At 49.1% G+C, this 14454-nt stretch overlaps 5 protein-coding genes across 8 annotated transcripts; 1 reads left to right on the top strand and 4 right to left on the bottom strand.

Moving 5' to 3' along the window:
- Window positions 1–2590: 2590 nt before the first annotated feature.
- LOC134009998 (zona pellucida sperm-binding protein 3-like) lies at window positions 2591–6283 on the bottom strand. Of its 4 annotated transcripts, none has more exons than XM_062449825.1 (8): window positions 5418–6283; window positions 5172–5299; window positions 4871–4974; window positions 4016–4193; window positions 3540–3654; window positions 3304–3395; window positions 2926–3032; window positions 2591–2752 (listed from the first exon to the last, which is right to left on the bottom strand). In XM_062449825.1, the coding sequence occupies exons 1-8, from the start codon at window positions 5820–5822 to the stop codon at window positions 2646–2648; spliced, it is 1236 nt and encodes a 411-aa protein (XP_062305809.1). In that variant the 5' UTR covers window positions 5823–6283; the 3' UTR covers window positions 2591–2645. The 4 variants fall into 4 exon arrangements, with proteins under 4 accessions (XP_062305809.1, XP_062305811.1, XP_062305813.1 ...); XM_062449827.1 differs by having other exon boundaries at window positions 2887–3032; XM_062449829.1 differs by having other exon boundaries at window positions 5230–5299; window positions 5418–5488.
- Window positions 6031–7052, top strand: ufsp1 (UFM1-specific peptidase 1 (non-functional)). Its single transcript, XM_062449830.1, has one exon. It carries the CDS (start codon window positions 6191–6193, stop codon window positions 6974–6976), a length of 786 nt encoding a protein of 261 aa, XP_062305814.1. The 5' UTR covers window positions 6031–6190; the 3' UTR covers window positions 6977–7052.
- A 334-nt stretch (window positions 7053–7386) lies between these two features.
- On the bottom strand, window positions 7387–9308 carry LOC134009841 (endonuclease domain-containing 1 protein-like). The gene is made up of 2 exons (XM_062449564.1): window positions 8765–9308; window positions 7387–8054 (listed from the first exon to the last, which is right to left on the bottom strand). Exons 1-2 carry the CDS (start codon window positions 9071–9073, stop codon window positions 7473–7475), a joined length of 891 nt encoding a protein of 296 aa, XP_062305548.1. The 5' UTR covers window positions 9074–9308; the 3' UTR covers window positions 7387–7472.
- An 817-nt stretch (window positions 9309–10125) lies between these two features.
- On the bottom strand, window positions 10126–12061 carry LOC134009915 (endonuclease domain-containing 1 protein-like). The gene is made up of 3 exons (XM_062449689.1): window positions 11298–12061; window positions 10954–11154; window positions 10126–10630 (listed from the first exon to the last, which is right to left on the bottom strand). The coding sequence occupies exons 1-3, from the start codon at window positions 11604–11606 to the stop codon at window positions 10247–10249; spliced, it is 894 nt and encodes a 297-aa protein (XP_062305673.1). The 5' UTR covers window positions 11607–12061; the 3' UTR covers window positions 10126–10246.
- Window positions 12062–13050: 989 nt separating this feature from the next.
- Window positions 13051–14094, bottom strand: si:dkey-85k7.11 (endonuclease domain-containing 1 protein). The gene is made up of 2 exons (XM_062449972.1): window positions 13801–14094; window positions 13051–13659 (listed from the first exon to the last, which is right to left on the bottom strand). The coding sequence occupies exons 1-2, from the start codon at window positions 14092–14094 to the stop codon at window positions 13051–13053; spliced, it is 903 nt and encodes a 300-aa protein (XP_062305956.1).
- Window positions 14095–14454: the final 360 nt, after the last annotated feature.

A 14454-nucleotide genomic window follows, 5' to 3' on the forward strand; every position in this document is an offset into this window, starting at 1 on the left:
CCTAGGACGGCGGCCAGATAGACCTGCGCTCTGGCGCGCCACGAGACAGGAAGCTCCTCATGAAAGAATGACGGGGGCCGAGAGCGAGGAGCCAGGACAGGAGCCGGTCGGAAGTCATTGTTTCGGACTGCCAGGCGTCCCTCCTTCTCCTCCCAGGGGGGTCCTGGGGCCCGGTGACAGTCGCTCTGGCTACGGAGCTGGAGTTGCCTGGGTTTGTCCCCACACCAGAGGGGTTTCTGGGACAGGAACCTCATACCTCTTGTTCTCATGGCTTGACTGAGTTGGGGATTGGAAATGATGGCGTGTGTAACATCCTATACGTTGAGGACATACTCCCTATTCAACCTCTCTCTATTACCTCATTCTTCCACACCTTTCATCCAGTAAAATCACTGAGTAAGAGAAATGGGTAATACGGAATTCAAAAACCAGCTCCTAAACATGATCAGGTCGTTGACAAGCATAGTTCTCATGGACATCCTAATGCCTGGTACATGGTTCAACCCCACAGAGACTCACCCATGCCCCCCCCCCACCCCCCGCTCCCCCGGGGTCGTCATGGTCCAGAAGGTGAGATGAGGCTTGTGATCTGGGGGCTGGTGAGGACTGTTGGACTAAAGAGGAAACCTTGACCTCGTACCTTGGCAGGCTCTGGCCTGGCCGCTCTCCTCCCCCAACAGACCCTGTACTATCTCTGCTGATTGTCTAGGAACACAGGCTCACTCTCTCCCACTCTCCCCCATCCTCTCTCTCTCTCTCTCTCTCTCTCTCTCAAACATCTATAAATACCAGGTTGCTCTTTCAGTGTGTGGACACATTTTAATAGACTCTGATACCAGCCTCATTGGTTGATATAAACAACCAAGCAAAGCATGTGCAGGATGTGTAGATGTTTGGCTACAAATGAACTTCACAATGATGCATGTCAATACCTTTTCTGACCTCATTCTGGAACATAAACTTCTACTTCTAAAGGTTGCACTGCAAGCTCCTTGTGATGTTGATACAGTAATATGACAAAGGCTTAAAGTGATCTGAACGTTTTCACGCACTTTCACTGCAATACAAAGCACAACTCCACTGCTTGCTTACAACAAGTGTGTGTTTGACAACACCAAGTTCTGAAATACTACAACCTTTTAAAACCAAACATGTAGGTCTGAGTTACAGTCCTGCACGGTGCCAAGACAGAGGATAACCCTGATCAGGTTATCTCCAAGCAGCTGTTCAAACGGATGAGAGCGAGCAGAATTCAAGGCACGAACACAGTCCGTTCCCATTGCATAACATTGTGTCATCCGGAGCCGCTTGCCCTCCGAAACGCTCAGGGACGGCGCAATTCACAGGATCGTTGGCGGTTGTTCTTTAGTTCTTTTGCCACTGCTCTGTATATAACGTTTGACAACCTTACCAAAGCCAGCAGTTATAGACAGTTATCTCACTCAGACCTACCCAACACTGCTCACCCTCAAGAAACACAGGCTGACCGCTAACTCGGGTGAGGAGGTTTAACATTTACATTTACATTTAGTCATTTAGCAGACGCTCTTATCCAGAGCGACTTACAGTAAGTACAGGGACATTCTCCCCGAGGCAAGTAGGGTGAAGTGCCTTGCCCAAGGACACAACGTAATTTGGCACAGCCGGGAATCGAACTGGCAACCTTCAGATTACTAGCCCGCTTCCCTAACCGCTCAGCCACCTGACTTCATTAACAATGAACCGGGCTCAAAAGGTACGAGTGTGTGCCACACGCCCGGGGCTGGACATTCTCAAAACTCGCTACTTAATTCAGAAGTGTCTCACATTCAATCCGATTCGCCTTCAGCAGATAAACACCAAAGTAGCTGAGGTTTCTGAGTGTTGACAGGACCAGAAACTCAAGGCCAATTCATCCAAATGGAACTGTGACATATAACGTTTGTCTCTATAACAGCTTAGGCCCAAGCACGACCGATCTCGCAGTATGAAATCGGTGTTGCGTCACACATCGGTGAACAGCAGGATTGAGCAGTGTTTTAAAAACATTTTCGAATAGTCCCTCTCTCATCCCTTCTCCCTGTGTCGTCTACTAGCCGGTGATTCCCACAACTGTATGACAATGACCTTGCATGGGTGCAGTCTGCAGCGCATACGAATGACCCCGCTTCCTGTGACGGGAAAAACCTGGAGTTCTGTGTGCTCACAGACGATGCACATGCGACGCTGAACTGCCGCTGGCTTGTTTAGCCTGCCGTCTTGTTTAGTTTACACGTCGTTGTTTTCGTCTCGTTACACAATGGAGATATAGTTTTCACTAGGATATTTTGGTTTGGGTTGCAGTTCTGGGGAGGTAAAGGGAAATTGGACGTGCGTGTTGTAGCCTATGGAGATGCAGCTGTCCATGCCAAAGCACACCCTTGCATGTATGGACTCTTCCATGATAAAGCATTGTGAAGAAAATCAGATGAGCAAGACGTTTCTTGAAAAAATTAAATTTTCAGAAATGTAGGCTACTCGAGCTTTCAGGTGCTGTTCAACCAACAGTAAAACTGTGGTGTAGTCAGTTACTGTGGATTAGTCAATATGTTCCAATATGTTCAATAGAATCCCAGTTTCTCCCTTTATTATTGTAGGTTTCTATGCAAGATATATTATTTTTGAGTTCAATTCAAGTTCAAACTGTACAGGTCCTTAATGAGTGACAGGTGATCCATCCAATAGGAGCTGGGCTGAATCTGAAGAGGACCAACCATGGTGTCTGATTCCTTCACTGAACAGACATGAAGATGAAAGTCACAGACATGTCACAATGCATCATCCTCATTCCGTAATTCCGATTCCCCAGTGCTTTCGAGTTTGAATACTAAATGAATCAGTCTAGAACAAAATCACACAGGCTTTTACCTCACACTCAGCCATATGTATCTGAAAGGTGGGTGTCACCTGTGTCCAGGTGGGCTTGCGTCGTGCTCTTGGCTAGCGTCTGTCCTGAGCAGTCTCTATCGTGGCAGCACAGACAAACAGCACCGTCCCCCTCCAGGGCTCGCCATCTGAACGCCAGACACAGGCAAACCCTGTTAGAACAGCTCAGAACTGGGTGTTTATTGACTTTAAAAAACAGCAGCAGAAAATGCAACGGCATTATGAGTTAAGAACAATCGGCGTATAAACTGAGCCTGAATGACAAAACAACGTTATTATATCTAGACGTTAGTTTAGACGTTAGTTTAGACATCAATCATTGTAAAATGCATACATGTAATCAACAAAGTGATTATCCGTGTGTGTGGTGTGTGTGCGTGTGTGTGTGTGTGTACTGACCTAAAAGAGGGCCAATGGAAGGAGCAAGCCTTGTTGAAGGGGTCAGGGCGTCTGCGTGCCAGAGAGGCTCTCATGTGGCAGGTGATGAAGGTCTGTGGATATGGGAAGGTCACATGGTCACAGACAGCCTCGTGGTGTGGAAAGCTGCACGTGACGCCCTGCAAAGTCCTCCCGAAACAAAACGTCTGATCAACCAAGCCAGGTATGGTTGGTTCAACCACGGCGATCGTCGTTACCTGGTCTCCAGGCTCCGTGCTGAACTGGACGGTCTGAACGGCGAAACGAAGCGTGTTCGGCCCCCCTGCTCTGGGGTAGAACTGGGAGGGAGACACCAGGCTGTCCACAAGACACCTTCAACAATGGGGGTCAGTTGGCTGAGCGGTTAGGGACTTGGGCTATTAATCAGAAGGTTGCTGGTTCGATTCCCAGCTGTGCAAAACAATGTTGTATCCTTGGGCAAGGCACTTCACCCTACTTGCCTCAGGGGGAATGTCCCTGTACTTACTGTAAGTCGCTCTGGATAAGAGCGTCTGCTAAATTACTAAATTTTTATTTGATTCAACACAGGACGAACCATGTTTGAACTCGTCAATTCCTCTCGTTCTCTCTCTCTCTCTCTCTCTCTCTCTCTCTCTCTCTCTCTCTCTCTCTCTCGATTCTAGCCAGCGACTCCTTCTGAAACTAATCTCCACTGCTGGCCTCTTTCCCTCACCCATGTTCGGTGATGAACTTGTAGCTGGGTGAGGAGAGGGGGTCAGAGGTGAGGGTGGCCACGCAGTTGTCAATGAAGAGCCTCAGTGGGGGGTGCAGCGGTGCCTTCACACTGGCCTCCAGGAACACTGGCTCCCCCTGCTGGTAGACAGAGGAACTGCGGGGAGAGCTCCAGTCATCTTGAAAACAGAAAGCCAACTTTCTACCATGCAGCCTCGTTTAACCCTTGTGTTATCTTCGGGTCATTCTGACCCATCAGTCATTGTGACCCACCGTCGTATTGCGACAGATTTACCGCATACAAAGACAAAGTGAAGCATTTTCTTTTAACAGCTAGGCTGTCTCAGACCCCCCACATTGCAAAGGTTAAAAGAAAATTATTTTAATTTGTTTTTGTATTGGGTAAAATTGGGTAAACACAACGATGGTTCGTTATGAACCTTTGGGTCATGTGACCCGAAGGCAGCACGAGGGTTAACAAGACCTTAACCCTTGTGTTATCTTCGGGTCATTCTGACCCATCAGTCATTGTGACCCACCGTCGTATTGCGACAAATTTACCTCATACAAAAACAAAGTGAAGCATTTTCTTTTAACTGTCGGGCTGTCTCAGACCCCCCACATTGGAATGGTTAAAAGAAAATTATTTGTATTTGTTTTTGTATTGGGTAAAATTGGGTAAACACAACGATGGTTCGTTATGAACCTTTGGGTCATGTGACCCGAAGGCAGCACGAGGGTTAAAGTGAAAACGTTTATAATTTCTGTATCTAATATACTTAGTGTTTCAATTGTGTGCGTTTTGAGATTTGTTTAGTCAAAAACACGTTTCTGAACAGCTGTCAAGGTCTCTCACACGTCATTGTACGGAGGGTGAAGTGCAGTAGGCCGAAAGCAGTGATGGTGGAGGTCATAGGCAGCCATGTTGGGGATAGGGGCTCTCCGCTCACTCTCTGCTTCCTGGTTGTCACACGGGAATGACACTTGTCCCATCAACACTGGAAATCTTTCATTTTACACAGGCTAACGCTAGGTAGGGCATGAGAAACGCGGATCATGGAATGTAAAATATAACATTTGTATGAATCATTGGAAGGCTTGAAGTTTTGATAAAGTATTGACAGTATTGACCATGCAAGTCAAAAGCGAGGCCTCACCTTCTATAGTGGCACTCTATAGGTATGACGGTTCTAGCCCCTGTGAATATAAGTGTACCTCTAGGAGTTATGAACAAGCCAGGTGTCAACACCAGCACGTTGGAGTACACCAGCCAGTCACCAATCACCTGTAAAATAGGCTTTATGTTACGTTTACACAAGAAGGTATGCCTATGGTCAACTCTTTTCACGTAAATGACCCATAGCCAAATTTATATTATTTGTTGGCTCGCCTACATTCCTTACCCTTGATTTACTCCCACAGCCTAGTAATGTCGACGAAATGACAATTTCATTATCATCTTCCGAAACGGCCCTGCAGGAACCGGTTGAGGTCAAATTATCGCCCAGATTAAGTAGGTCTGGTGAAAAACAGATGCCTCTCGTCTCGAAGAATTCCCTCTTTACCGTTATTTGCATTTTTGTTTCTCCGCATTCGAGTTTAAATCCGTCTTTCACCTCTAGGTCAACGATACTCTGAAGTCTGTTAGGACTTTGTGATTGAGTAGGAACAAACTTCGGGTTAGAGGCAATTCCGAATAAATCGGCAGGAAGAATCTCGAGCCTATCGTAAGGATTTCCAGCGATGTCCGAGCGTACACGAGAAGCCATAATCAAATAAAATGAAATACTTTCTAAATGTGATATCATGTTTCCAACGGATGCGTTATATTGTTGCAGTTAAGGTCTGCTTTAATCTGTCAGAATTGAATTATGACGGTTTACATGAAAGAGTGTAGCTCATCCTCACTGTGTGCCAGATTATGTTTAGTGAAATTCAATTAATTGGCAATTTATTGCAGGTGCGCAGCAGATACGTCTAATTTGTGCCTTCCTGTCCATCCCAACTGAGAAGAGAGCGGAACAAAATACCACAATCCCTTACTTACAGGGGGACGTATTTTGTATCAGCACCGCAAGCGTTTGCGTCGCTCCTAACAGTGGACTTCAGCCTACTCTTAGGTAGAATAAACACTCACAATGTGACTTTACAATGCTAACCAAATACATTAACAGACATGGGTGACAACAAGGCAAAGATGGATTTGAAACTAGGAGTATCCGATCAAGACATTGATTGGGGAGAGAGAACGGTTGGAACGAACCGACATATAGTTAAAAGCCAAGCTAACTGGACAGAGACGCTGCTGAAGAATGCTCAATCTGGACTTCCAAGGCCAGTGTCAGACAGTGACACCATAAAATGCTCTCAGATATCAGGGGAGTGCCATTATTACCACTACGGCTGTGACGGGCAGGATGACCAGGGCTGGGGCTGCGGCTACCGCACTGTTCAGACCATCTCCTCATGGCTGTGTCTGAGCTTGTGCCCACCGAAGGACCAAAGCTGCAGAGCCCCACCCAGTCTCCCTGAGATCCAACAAGCCCTGGTGGAGATGGGAGACAAGCCTAAGTCGTTCTCCAGCTCCAGGGGATGGATAGGGACGTTCGAGGCGGCTCTGGTGCTGGACTACTTCTACGACGTGCCCTGCAGGGTGGTTCACGTCCGGGGTGGGGGGGCTGAGCTCGAGGGGAAGGCGGTGGAGGAGCTCCACCAGCACTTCCAGACACACGGGTCCCCAGTCATGATGGGGGGGGACAGGGACAACTCCTCCAAGGGGATCCTGGGGGTGTGTACGGGAGGCCAGGGGAGCTACCTGCTGGTGATGGACCCCCACTACCATGGCTCTCCTTTAGGGAGGACTGAGGTGCAAGGCGGAGGGTGGGTGTCCTGGAAGAAGGTGTCGACTCTGGATCACAGTTCCTTCTATAACCTCTGTTTGCCTCAGACTTTGAGGAAATGACATGGCGAAAGTTCTGGAATAGTATGTAGACAGGAACTGGGTTGTTTTTGGGAATGTAAATAAAGTGTTGGCGTAAGATCATTGTGTTTTGTGATGAATGCAGATTTCTATTAAAGTATTATGAGACAGTTTGTTAGGTAGGCCTACTTGAGACCAGAGTGAGCCTCGCCGCTATCATGAGTGTGACGACACTGCCATCTGGTGGAGAAATAAGATGGCAGAGGCCTGAAAACCATGACGTTACTGCAATAACAAACCAATGAATATTCCTACCCTGTTGTCCTCATCAGTTCCCTTACATTTTTATCAACACCCTTATTTTAACAGTCAAAGGAATTCTATTGGGAAGTTAAACTTTCTCACACCCCAAAAAAAACAGACAAAACTAATTTGAGTACATTTGAGTTATATTTTAATTGCATGATGTAACAGCATTTTACACAAAGAATATGTGCATTTTATGTTTAAGTATATGGGCCCCATATGGGCACACAACTTAAAGGTCAGGCACACAGTCGTTGTAGAAGATCTGGAAGTTCTTGTCCACGTCCATGCGACCTTTGAGGAACTTCTCCAGGTTCTTGAGGGGAACTTCCACCATGTGGTTATTGACACGGTCGTTTAGCCCGTACGCTCCGAACACGGGGAACTTGTACCGAAGGAAGTAGGGCGCGTTTAGGTCGTACTCCGTGCAGCAGTAGGCCGACCACATGTACTCCGGCACCGCCACCCGGTCCATGTTATCTCGGCGGATCATGTTCCCTGAGGTTGTGACCCCCGTGACCACATAGGCCCGTCCTCGACAGTAGTTGTTGAGACGTTTGCGGATGAGGTCCTGGTGCTCGGCCCAGGGCCCTATGCTGAACTCCCTGAACTGGGGCACCACGTTGGTGAGGGTGTAGGTGGAGGCCTTGTCCACGAGGTCATCCTGGTGCTCGTCTGGATTGAGGTGGCTGCGCTCGTACTGGACCACGTCCGCGTAGTCCTCCAGGACCGCCTGGCTGTCCTCGAAGTTCATGTGCATGTGTGCGGACTGGGGGAAGGGCTCCATGTTGTTGCTGCCCTTCTCTGAGGCCAGCTATGGAGGAAGGGAGACAACAATAGGGAGGGGAAGGAAGGAAAAGAGAGGGAGGAAGAGAGGGAGAGAGAGAGAGGAGGGGACACAGAGGTGGGAAGGGGAAGTAAAAGAGTGTCCGAGGGAAGGGAAAGAAAGTAAGAAAGAGGGAGGGAGGTTGAGGTGGATGGCAAAGGAGAGAGAGAAATATAGAGAAGAGAGATATTTGTTTAGTGCTGACATAGGACTATCCACTAAACATTTCTCTGAGCTGAATACAGTCGTCTTTGTTGCCCCTGATTTGTAGTGAAGGCTCATTATCCTCCCTCGTCCTTGGAATTGGGCAAGGCACATTTTGGCGCACATGTAAAAAGAATTCACTGACATCCACAGAATTAATTTGCAGGCATACACATTCATACAATTTCAATTTGCAAAGCCCAAGGCGTGAGTAGATCTGACAACAATACCTTATTGAAACGCAAACTCACAAGCCATTCACAAGCAGCTTATCTCCTTTAACTTCTCAATTTGCCTGCTGCAGCAATTGAATTATCTCTCCATGCAACACCAGGGTATTGGTGTGACAAGTCCAATTACCTTGATCCTTTAGTAAAACGTGAATACAATTTTGCAACATCTAAACATTCCACAGAAGATGTCATAACAGGGTGCTTGTCGAACCCATTTGATGACTTAAACCACCCTACACACGTGCAGACGCACTCACTAACCTGCGGCTCAAACATCCAGGGAAAGTCCACTGTCTTCTGCCCGTCGGTCTTCTTGAAGGTGTAGGCGGAGTACACGGGGATGTGTTTGTGGGGGTCGTAGAGCGTGACGAAGCAGGGCTTCTCCTCGTAGCGCTGGCAGATCTTCTTCAGCGCGCCGGCCAGGTAGCCTCTCGGCGGGGTGCCCATGTAGAGAGAGTTTTTGCAGCGCTGCACGTGGTTGAAGTCCTCCACCACGCCTGCCCCGGCCTCCCGCACGCAGGCAAGCAACGCCAGGACGGCCACGGACGAGACGGAAGCGTGACTCCTCATGACGATGTTGGCTAGCCACTCTTTCTCTTCTCTCCCCCTCTCTCTCTCTCTCTCTCTCTCTCTCTCTCTCTCTCTCTCTCTCTCCCGTTTCTCCTGTCCTTTACTGTTCAATCAGGCCTAGTCTGCTTGTCTCAATTCATGGGGTTCGTAACTTTCCCCCTTCCTTTTTACACACACACGTCTATGGCTTGAGATGTCTAACTTGCTACTTTCTCTCTGTTCAAGCGTTTGTGGCTCGTTCTACCTCACGCCCCATAGCCTCACACACACTCACATTGTCAAGTCCTAGTTTCCATGTATTCAAAGTGTAAAGGCTAGTAAACGTTATCAGCCCTCAGCTTCCGCAGCAGATAACCTATGACAGTAGCTTCAAATGTACTAAGCACAAGCTTGTCTCTCAGTAAATTAGGCATGTGAATTACTATGACTTTCAAAGTGACATGAAATGGAATGTGTCTTTTATCTGCCCTTCACACCTTGTACTACTGATGATCCATGACATAGTCTTCTGTCCTGTGGGGGATCGCTAGGTTGTCTGTGCCAGACTCCATTAGGGAGAGCATGACCAGAGCCTTCTTCAGCCTTTAGGCGTTACTACAATGCCTCTTTTCACCTGAGGTGAACAGATGCAAATCAGACTTCCTGACATATAAGGAGACAACCACTGGGTGAAATGACATCTGAAGTATTTTCAAATACTTGAACTTTGGCACAAATTTCCGATTAAGCTCGGAAATAGTTTGCTGCCAGAAGTAATTTGTCATCTCAACCAAGCCGAGATCAGCTTGAATTAACATCACTTCCTGTTCACAACCACATGGGGTGTGTACGTGTGAAACCGGTACTGGTGGTCTTTGTTGTTCACATCTTTCAATCCCATGAGTGCTTAGAAACCAAAGTAATGAACTGGCTGTTTCAAAGTGACCGCTCTTTTGGTTGGGCTACATTGCACACACTAGCTTATACTATACTCAATCAGCAGTGACAAAATCACGGTTGAAACAATCAACAAAACAACAAGTGTAGATTGAAAAAACTTTATTAGACCAGGGTTGATTGACAGCACCAACAGGATAACACGTGACACATCTTGTGAGAGTGAGATCAGGCATGGCTTTGTACTAACAATATGTCTCTCATGAGGGTACACCCAAGATAAGACACTGTGAGGCCCTAGGCCGAACCTGGGGGCACACAGTCATCCAGAAAGATCTGGAAGTTCTTGTCCACGTAGGTGGACTTCTTCAGGAACTCCTCCAGCTTCTTCACGGACATCTCCAGGACCTGGTTGTTGTCCTTGTCATTGAGGGCGTAGTGGCCAAAGGCTGGGAACTTGTAGCGCTCGTCGTAGGGGGCGTTGCGGTCGTAGCGGATGCAGCAGTAGGCCGACCACAGGTAGGCGGGGACCGCCAACCGGTCCACATTGTGCCGGCGAATCATGTTCCCCGACGTGGTGATCCCAGTGACCACGTAGGCTGTGCCGCGGCAGTAGTTGTTGAGACGTCTGCGGACCAAATGCTCCTGTTCCTTCCAGGGGCTGCTCCCGAACACATGGACCTGCACTTAGGGGGGGTTGGGATGAGCGGAGGTTAAACAATGGAAGACCAGAAGACAAATTTGCAATTTTCAGTGGTGTTTCGTTTGGTCTGGTCCGGCCTGGTTCAGTCAAGTGTGGTCTGGTCTAGGTTCTAGTCAGGACTAGTATCGTGCAGCATGTTCTGGTGAGGACTGATCTAATCAGGATTGTTCTGGTCGGGTGTGCTCTAGTCTAGTATGATCAGGTCCAGTCTGGTCGGTCCTGGTCTAGTTGATAAATGAGACCCCTGATCTGGTATGGACCCCGGTTGTATTAAGTATGGTAGTTTATCGTTGTCATTGACCTGTGGCACCACGTTGGTGAGGGTATAGGTGGCGGCCTTGTCGTCAAGGCTGGCCTGGTGCTCGTCAGGGTTCAGCTGGCCTCTCTCGTACAGGATGGCGTTGGAGTAGTCGTTCAACACTGCCTGGGCGTCCTCAAAGTTCATGTGCATGTAGCCCAGCGGGAAGGACTGCATCTCGCCTGTGTCCGACAAGGTCGACAGCTTGGAGGACGGACAGAGGAGACAGGGACATTTAACTCAAACACGGAGTCATGCAAACTAGTCCGCCATACTGAAGGCGGAATGGTTTCATGGACAGCTTGTAAAAGAAGTCACCGAACGAGAAGAATATACCAAATAAATACCTGAGGTTCGTACATCCAGGGAACGTCCATCCTCTTCTCCCCGTCGGAGCGCTTGAAGGTGTAGGCGGAGTAGACGGGCACGTGGTTTGTGGTGTCGTACAGCGTGACGTAGCGAGCGCGGTTGTGGAAGCGCTGGCAGATGGTCCGGAGGGCGTGGTGCTCCACGCCCACCGGCGGCGTGCCCATGTACAGGAACTCACGGCACTCCGGGGACAGCTCCTTCTCCACCGTGCTGCGCACCCCCGCCGTCGCCACGGCAACCAGCAGCCAGGCCGCCCCCGCCGCCCGCCGCGCCCAGACGGAGGTCATGACGATTGGGGAAGGTCGCGGAAAAAGACGTGGAGACGAGATGGAGCTCAGTCGTCGAAAATGACGGATGGATGGATAAAAGGACGGACGGATGAACGGATGGATAAACGAAAGGATGAACGTAGAAGATTCCCCTGGATGTTCTCGGTGCGCGTTGACGGCTCTCCGTGTGTCTCTGTGTCCCGCTGAGTGTCTGCGTGTGCCGGGGAGGGAATGTTCCGGAGCTGGTGGTGCCTGTGGATCCGAGTGAAACCCCGACACGACTCTGAACGTTTGCTCTCTCTAATCTAGACTGAGTATGCAAAAGCTCCGAGCACCACCCTCCGTCCCCGCCCCAGGTGTGCTCATTCCACTAAGCACACCTGGACGCCAGTGACGTGCACTGACACCCACGTCAAGGCCTCTTGGTTCATCTCACTGGAAGCACAGCTGACAGTATAACGTGTGAATGAGCACCACCAGGCTGAGGCACTGACACTGACGTTCCTGTGTCAGACGCTGTCAGCGTCTTCAGGTCACAACCCAGCTGTGCTCAGTCGTGCAAATGTCAGGCAAAGGAAGTCAATGGAAACCACGAGAGGTCTGTTTGTTCTCCAACCCGCAAGAACATTCTTTTTGTTTCAGGTTTTAGTTTGCTTATGACTCACTGGTGGGTTTCGATGGAGTTTCTGGGGGATTGGGCTGTCACATGGACTGTTACATAAAGCATCCAGACCCTTTTTAGCTAATCACATTTGATTCTTTAAGATTCGCAACTCAGTATGGAGCAGACTACATTTTCTCTCGTCAGCATATGTTGACAGATATTTGACAGATATCCCCCAGTTATGTACCTCAGTCTGGACAAGAGCAGCAATTTCCTGTCCAGCACAAACTGGAGTGGTGCTTTGTTCCAGACAATATAACACGCTACAGCGACAGTATATCTACTCTTTGATAAAGATGCAAAGAAACGCTTCTCATTCAGTCAGCTTTATCTTTGTTCGGTGGAGGGTAATGTCTTCAGTGTCTTCAGAGCACAGTTCCAGGCTATTCATGCATGGTTTTCTCTGTATTAGAGTGTCTGCTAAATGACTAAATGTGGTTCTACTTTTGGGGACTCAACACTTAAGTGTTGTTTTAAGTCTTTTTTTGTCCACTTCCACATTTCCACCTCTAAACTATTGACAATCATACAATTATAATAACTCAAGCCCTGATAAACTTTGGAATTACTGACTTGTAACTTTTCCTATCAGCTTTATTAAAATATCATTACTGTTGCTTCATGGAACACTTTTTCTAACCACGTTTATGCAAAGTTCTTTTCAACAAGTTCATAGCGTTCATTTGTAGTTAGTGTTCCTGTGAAAACAGAGCGCTGTCACAGGTTAACATAGTGCTACTTTAAGTGTTAACCAATCGCACTCACACGTACGCACACACAGCAATGCATGTCCACACCTCAAGTCGATCTTCTCTTTTTCTTCAAGGGGTTTTCTGACACACAGTCTCTATAGAAGATGGTCAGGTCACTGTCCATGTCGGCCTGGGTCTTCAGGAAGCTCTCCAGAGTCTTCAGAGGCACCTCCACCACCTTGTGCCCCTCCTTCTGGTTGAGGGCGTAGCCCCCGTAGCTAGGGAACATGAAGCGCACCTCGTACGGAGAGTTGCGGTCGAACCTCGGGCAGCAGTAGGCCAGCCACAGGTGCTTGGGGATGGCCAGCCGATCCTCGCTCCCCCGGCGGATGGTCGCCCCGGATACGGTCGCCCCGGTGACCACGAAAGCCGTGCCCCGGCAGAAGTTGTTGAGACGGCGACGTACCACGTCCATGTATGGGCTCCAGGAAGCGTCCAGGAAGTCACTGACCTGGGGTACGGTGTTGGTGAGGGTGTAGGTGGAGGACTTGTCCTCCGGGTCGGACTGGTGCTGGTCGGGGTTCAGCGGGCCCCTCTCGTACTCCACGGCATCCGTGTAGTCGGCCAGAACGGCCTGGCTCTCCTCTATCAGGGGGGCGGGGTCGTCGATGGGGGGCAGCACCCTCATCTCCCCTGCCTCGCTGTGGGACGCTAGCTGTCAGGAGAGCTACATCACATGACTGAGGGATGCATGAGGAATGGATGACAAGGTTCTTTGTCTAAACAATATCAGTTGGGAAGGTTTTACAGTTTGTTATGTGTGTGTGTGTCTGTGTGTGTGTTATGAAGAGTCTACCTGAGGTTCGTACATCCAGGGCGTGTCCATCCTCTTCTTCCCGTCCGACTTCTTGAAGGTGTAGGCGGAGTAGAGAGGGAGGCGGCGGCTGGCGTCGTACAGGGTGGCGTAGCGTGGCTCGGCTGCGTAGCGCTGGCAGATCTTCCTCAGCCCTCTTCCCCGGACGCCAGCCGGCGGGGTCCGCATATAGAAGAACTGGCTGCAGTCTCTGAAGCTGTCCGAGACACTGGCCCTGCCCTCCCTCGCCCCAGTCACCAGGAGGAGGGTCAGGAGACAGACCCCAGGCCAACACATCCAAACCTGGGTTCAACCCAGCGTGCCAGTGGCTGAAGGCCTGTGTGTGGAGACAGACAGGTGACATATAAACACGTGTTCTGACTCGACACTGTTCAGAGGGAGAAAGACTGGCCAGATGAGGAAAGGTGTGTGTATGCAAAGTGGCCTTGAGGGATTCCATTGGCTGGCTGGTTGGCATTATCAGGCAAGGATAACTTGTACGATTGGTTGGTTGGACCAACATGATAGTAGGCACACTGGGTATAGAAATGTGTAATACAATCAAAGAAAGATAAGACATACATAAGGAGGGCCTTTAAAAAACAAGGAACATATAAACGAGTCTCTTTACTGAGCTTCTCTAAATTAACTTTAACA

The sequence above is a fragment of the Osmerus eperlanus genome, chromosome 23, assembly GCF_963692335.1.
Source record: "Osmerus eperlanus chromosome 23, fOsmEpe2.1, whole genome shotgun sequence".
Classification (NCBI taxonomy): domain Eukaryota; kingdom Metazoa; phylum Chordata; class Actinopteri; order Osmeriformes; family Osmeridae; genus Osmerus; species Osmerus eperlanus.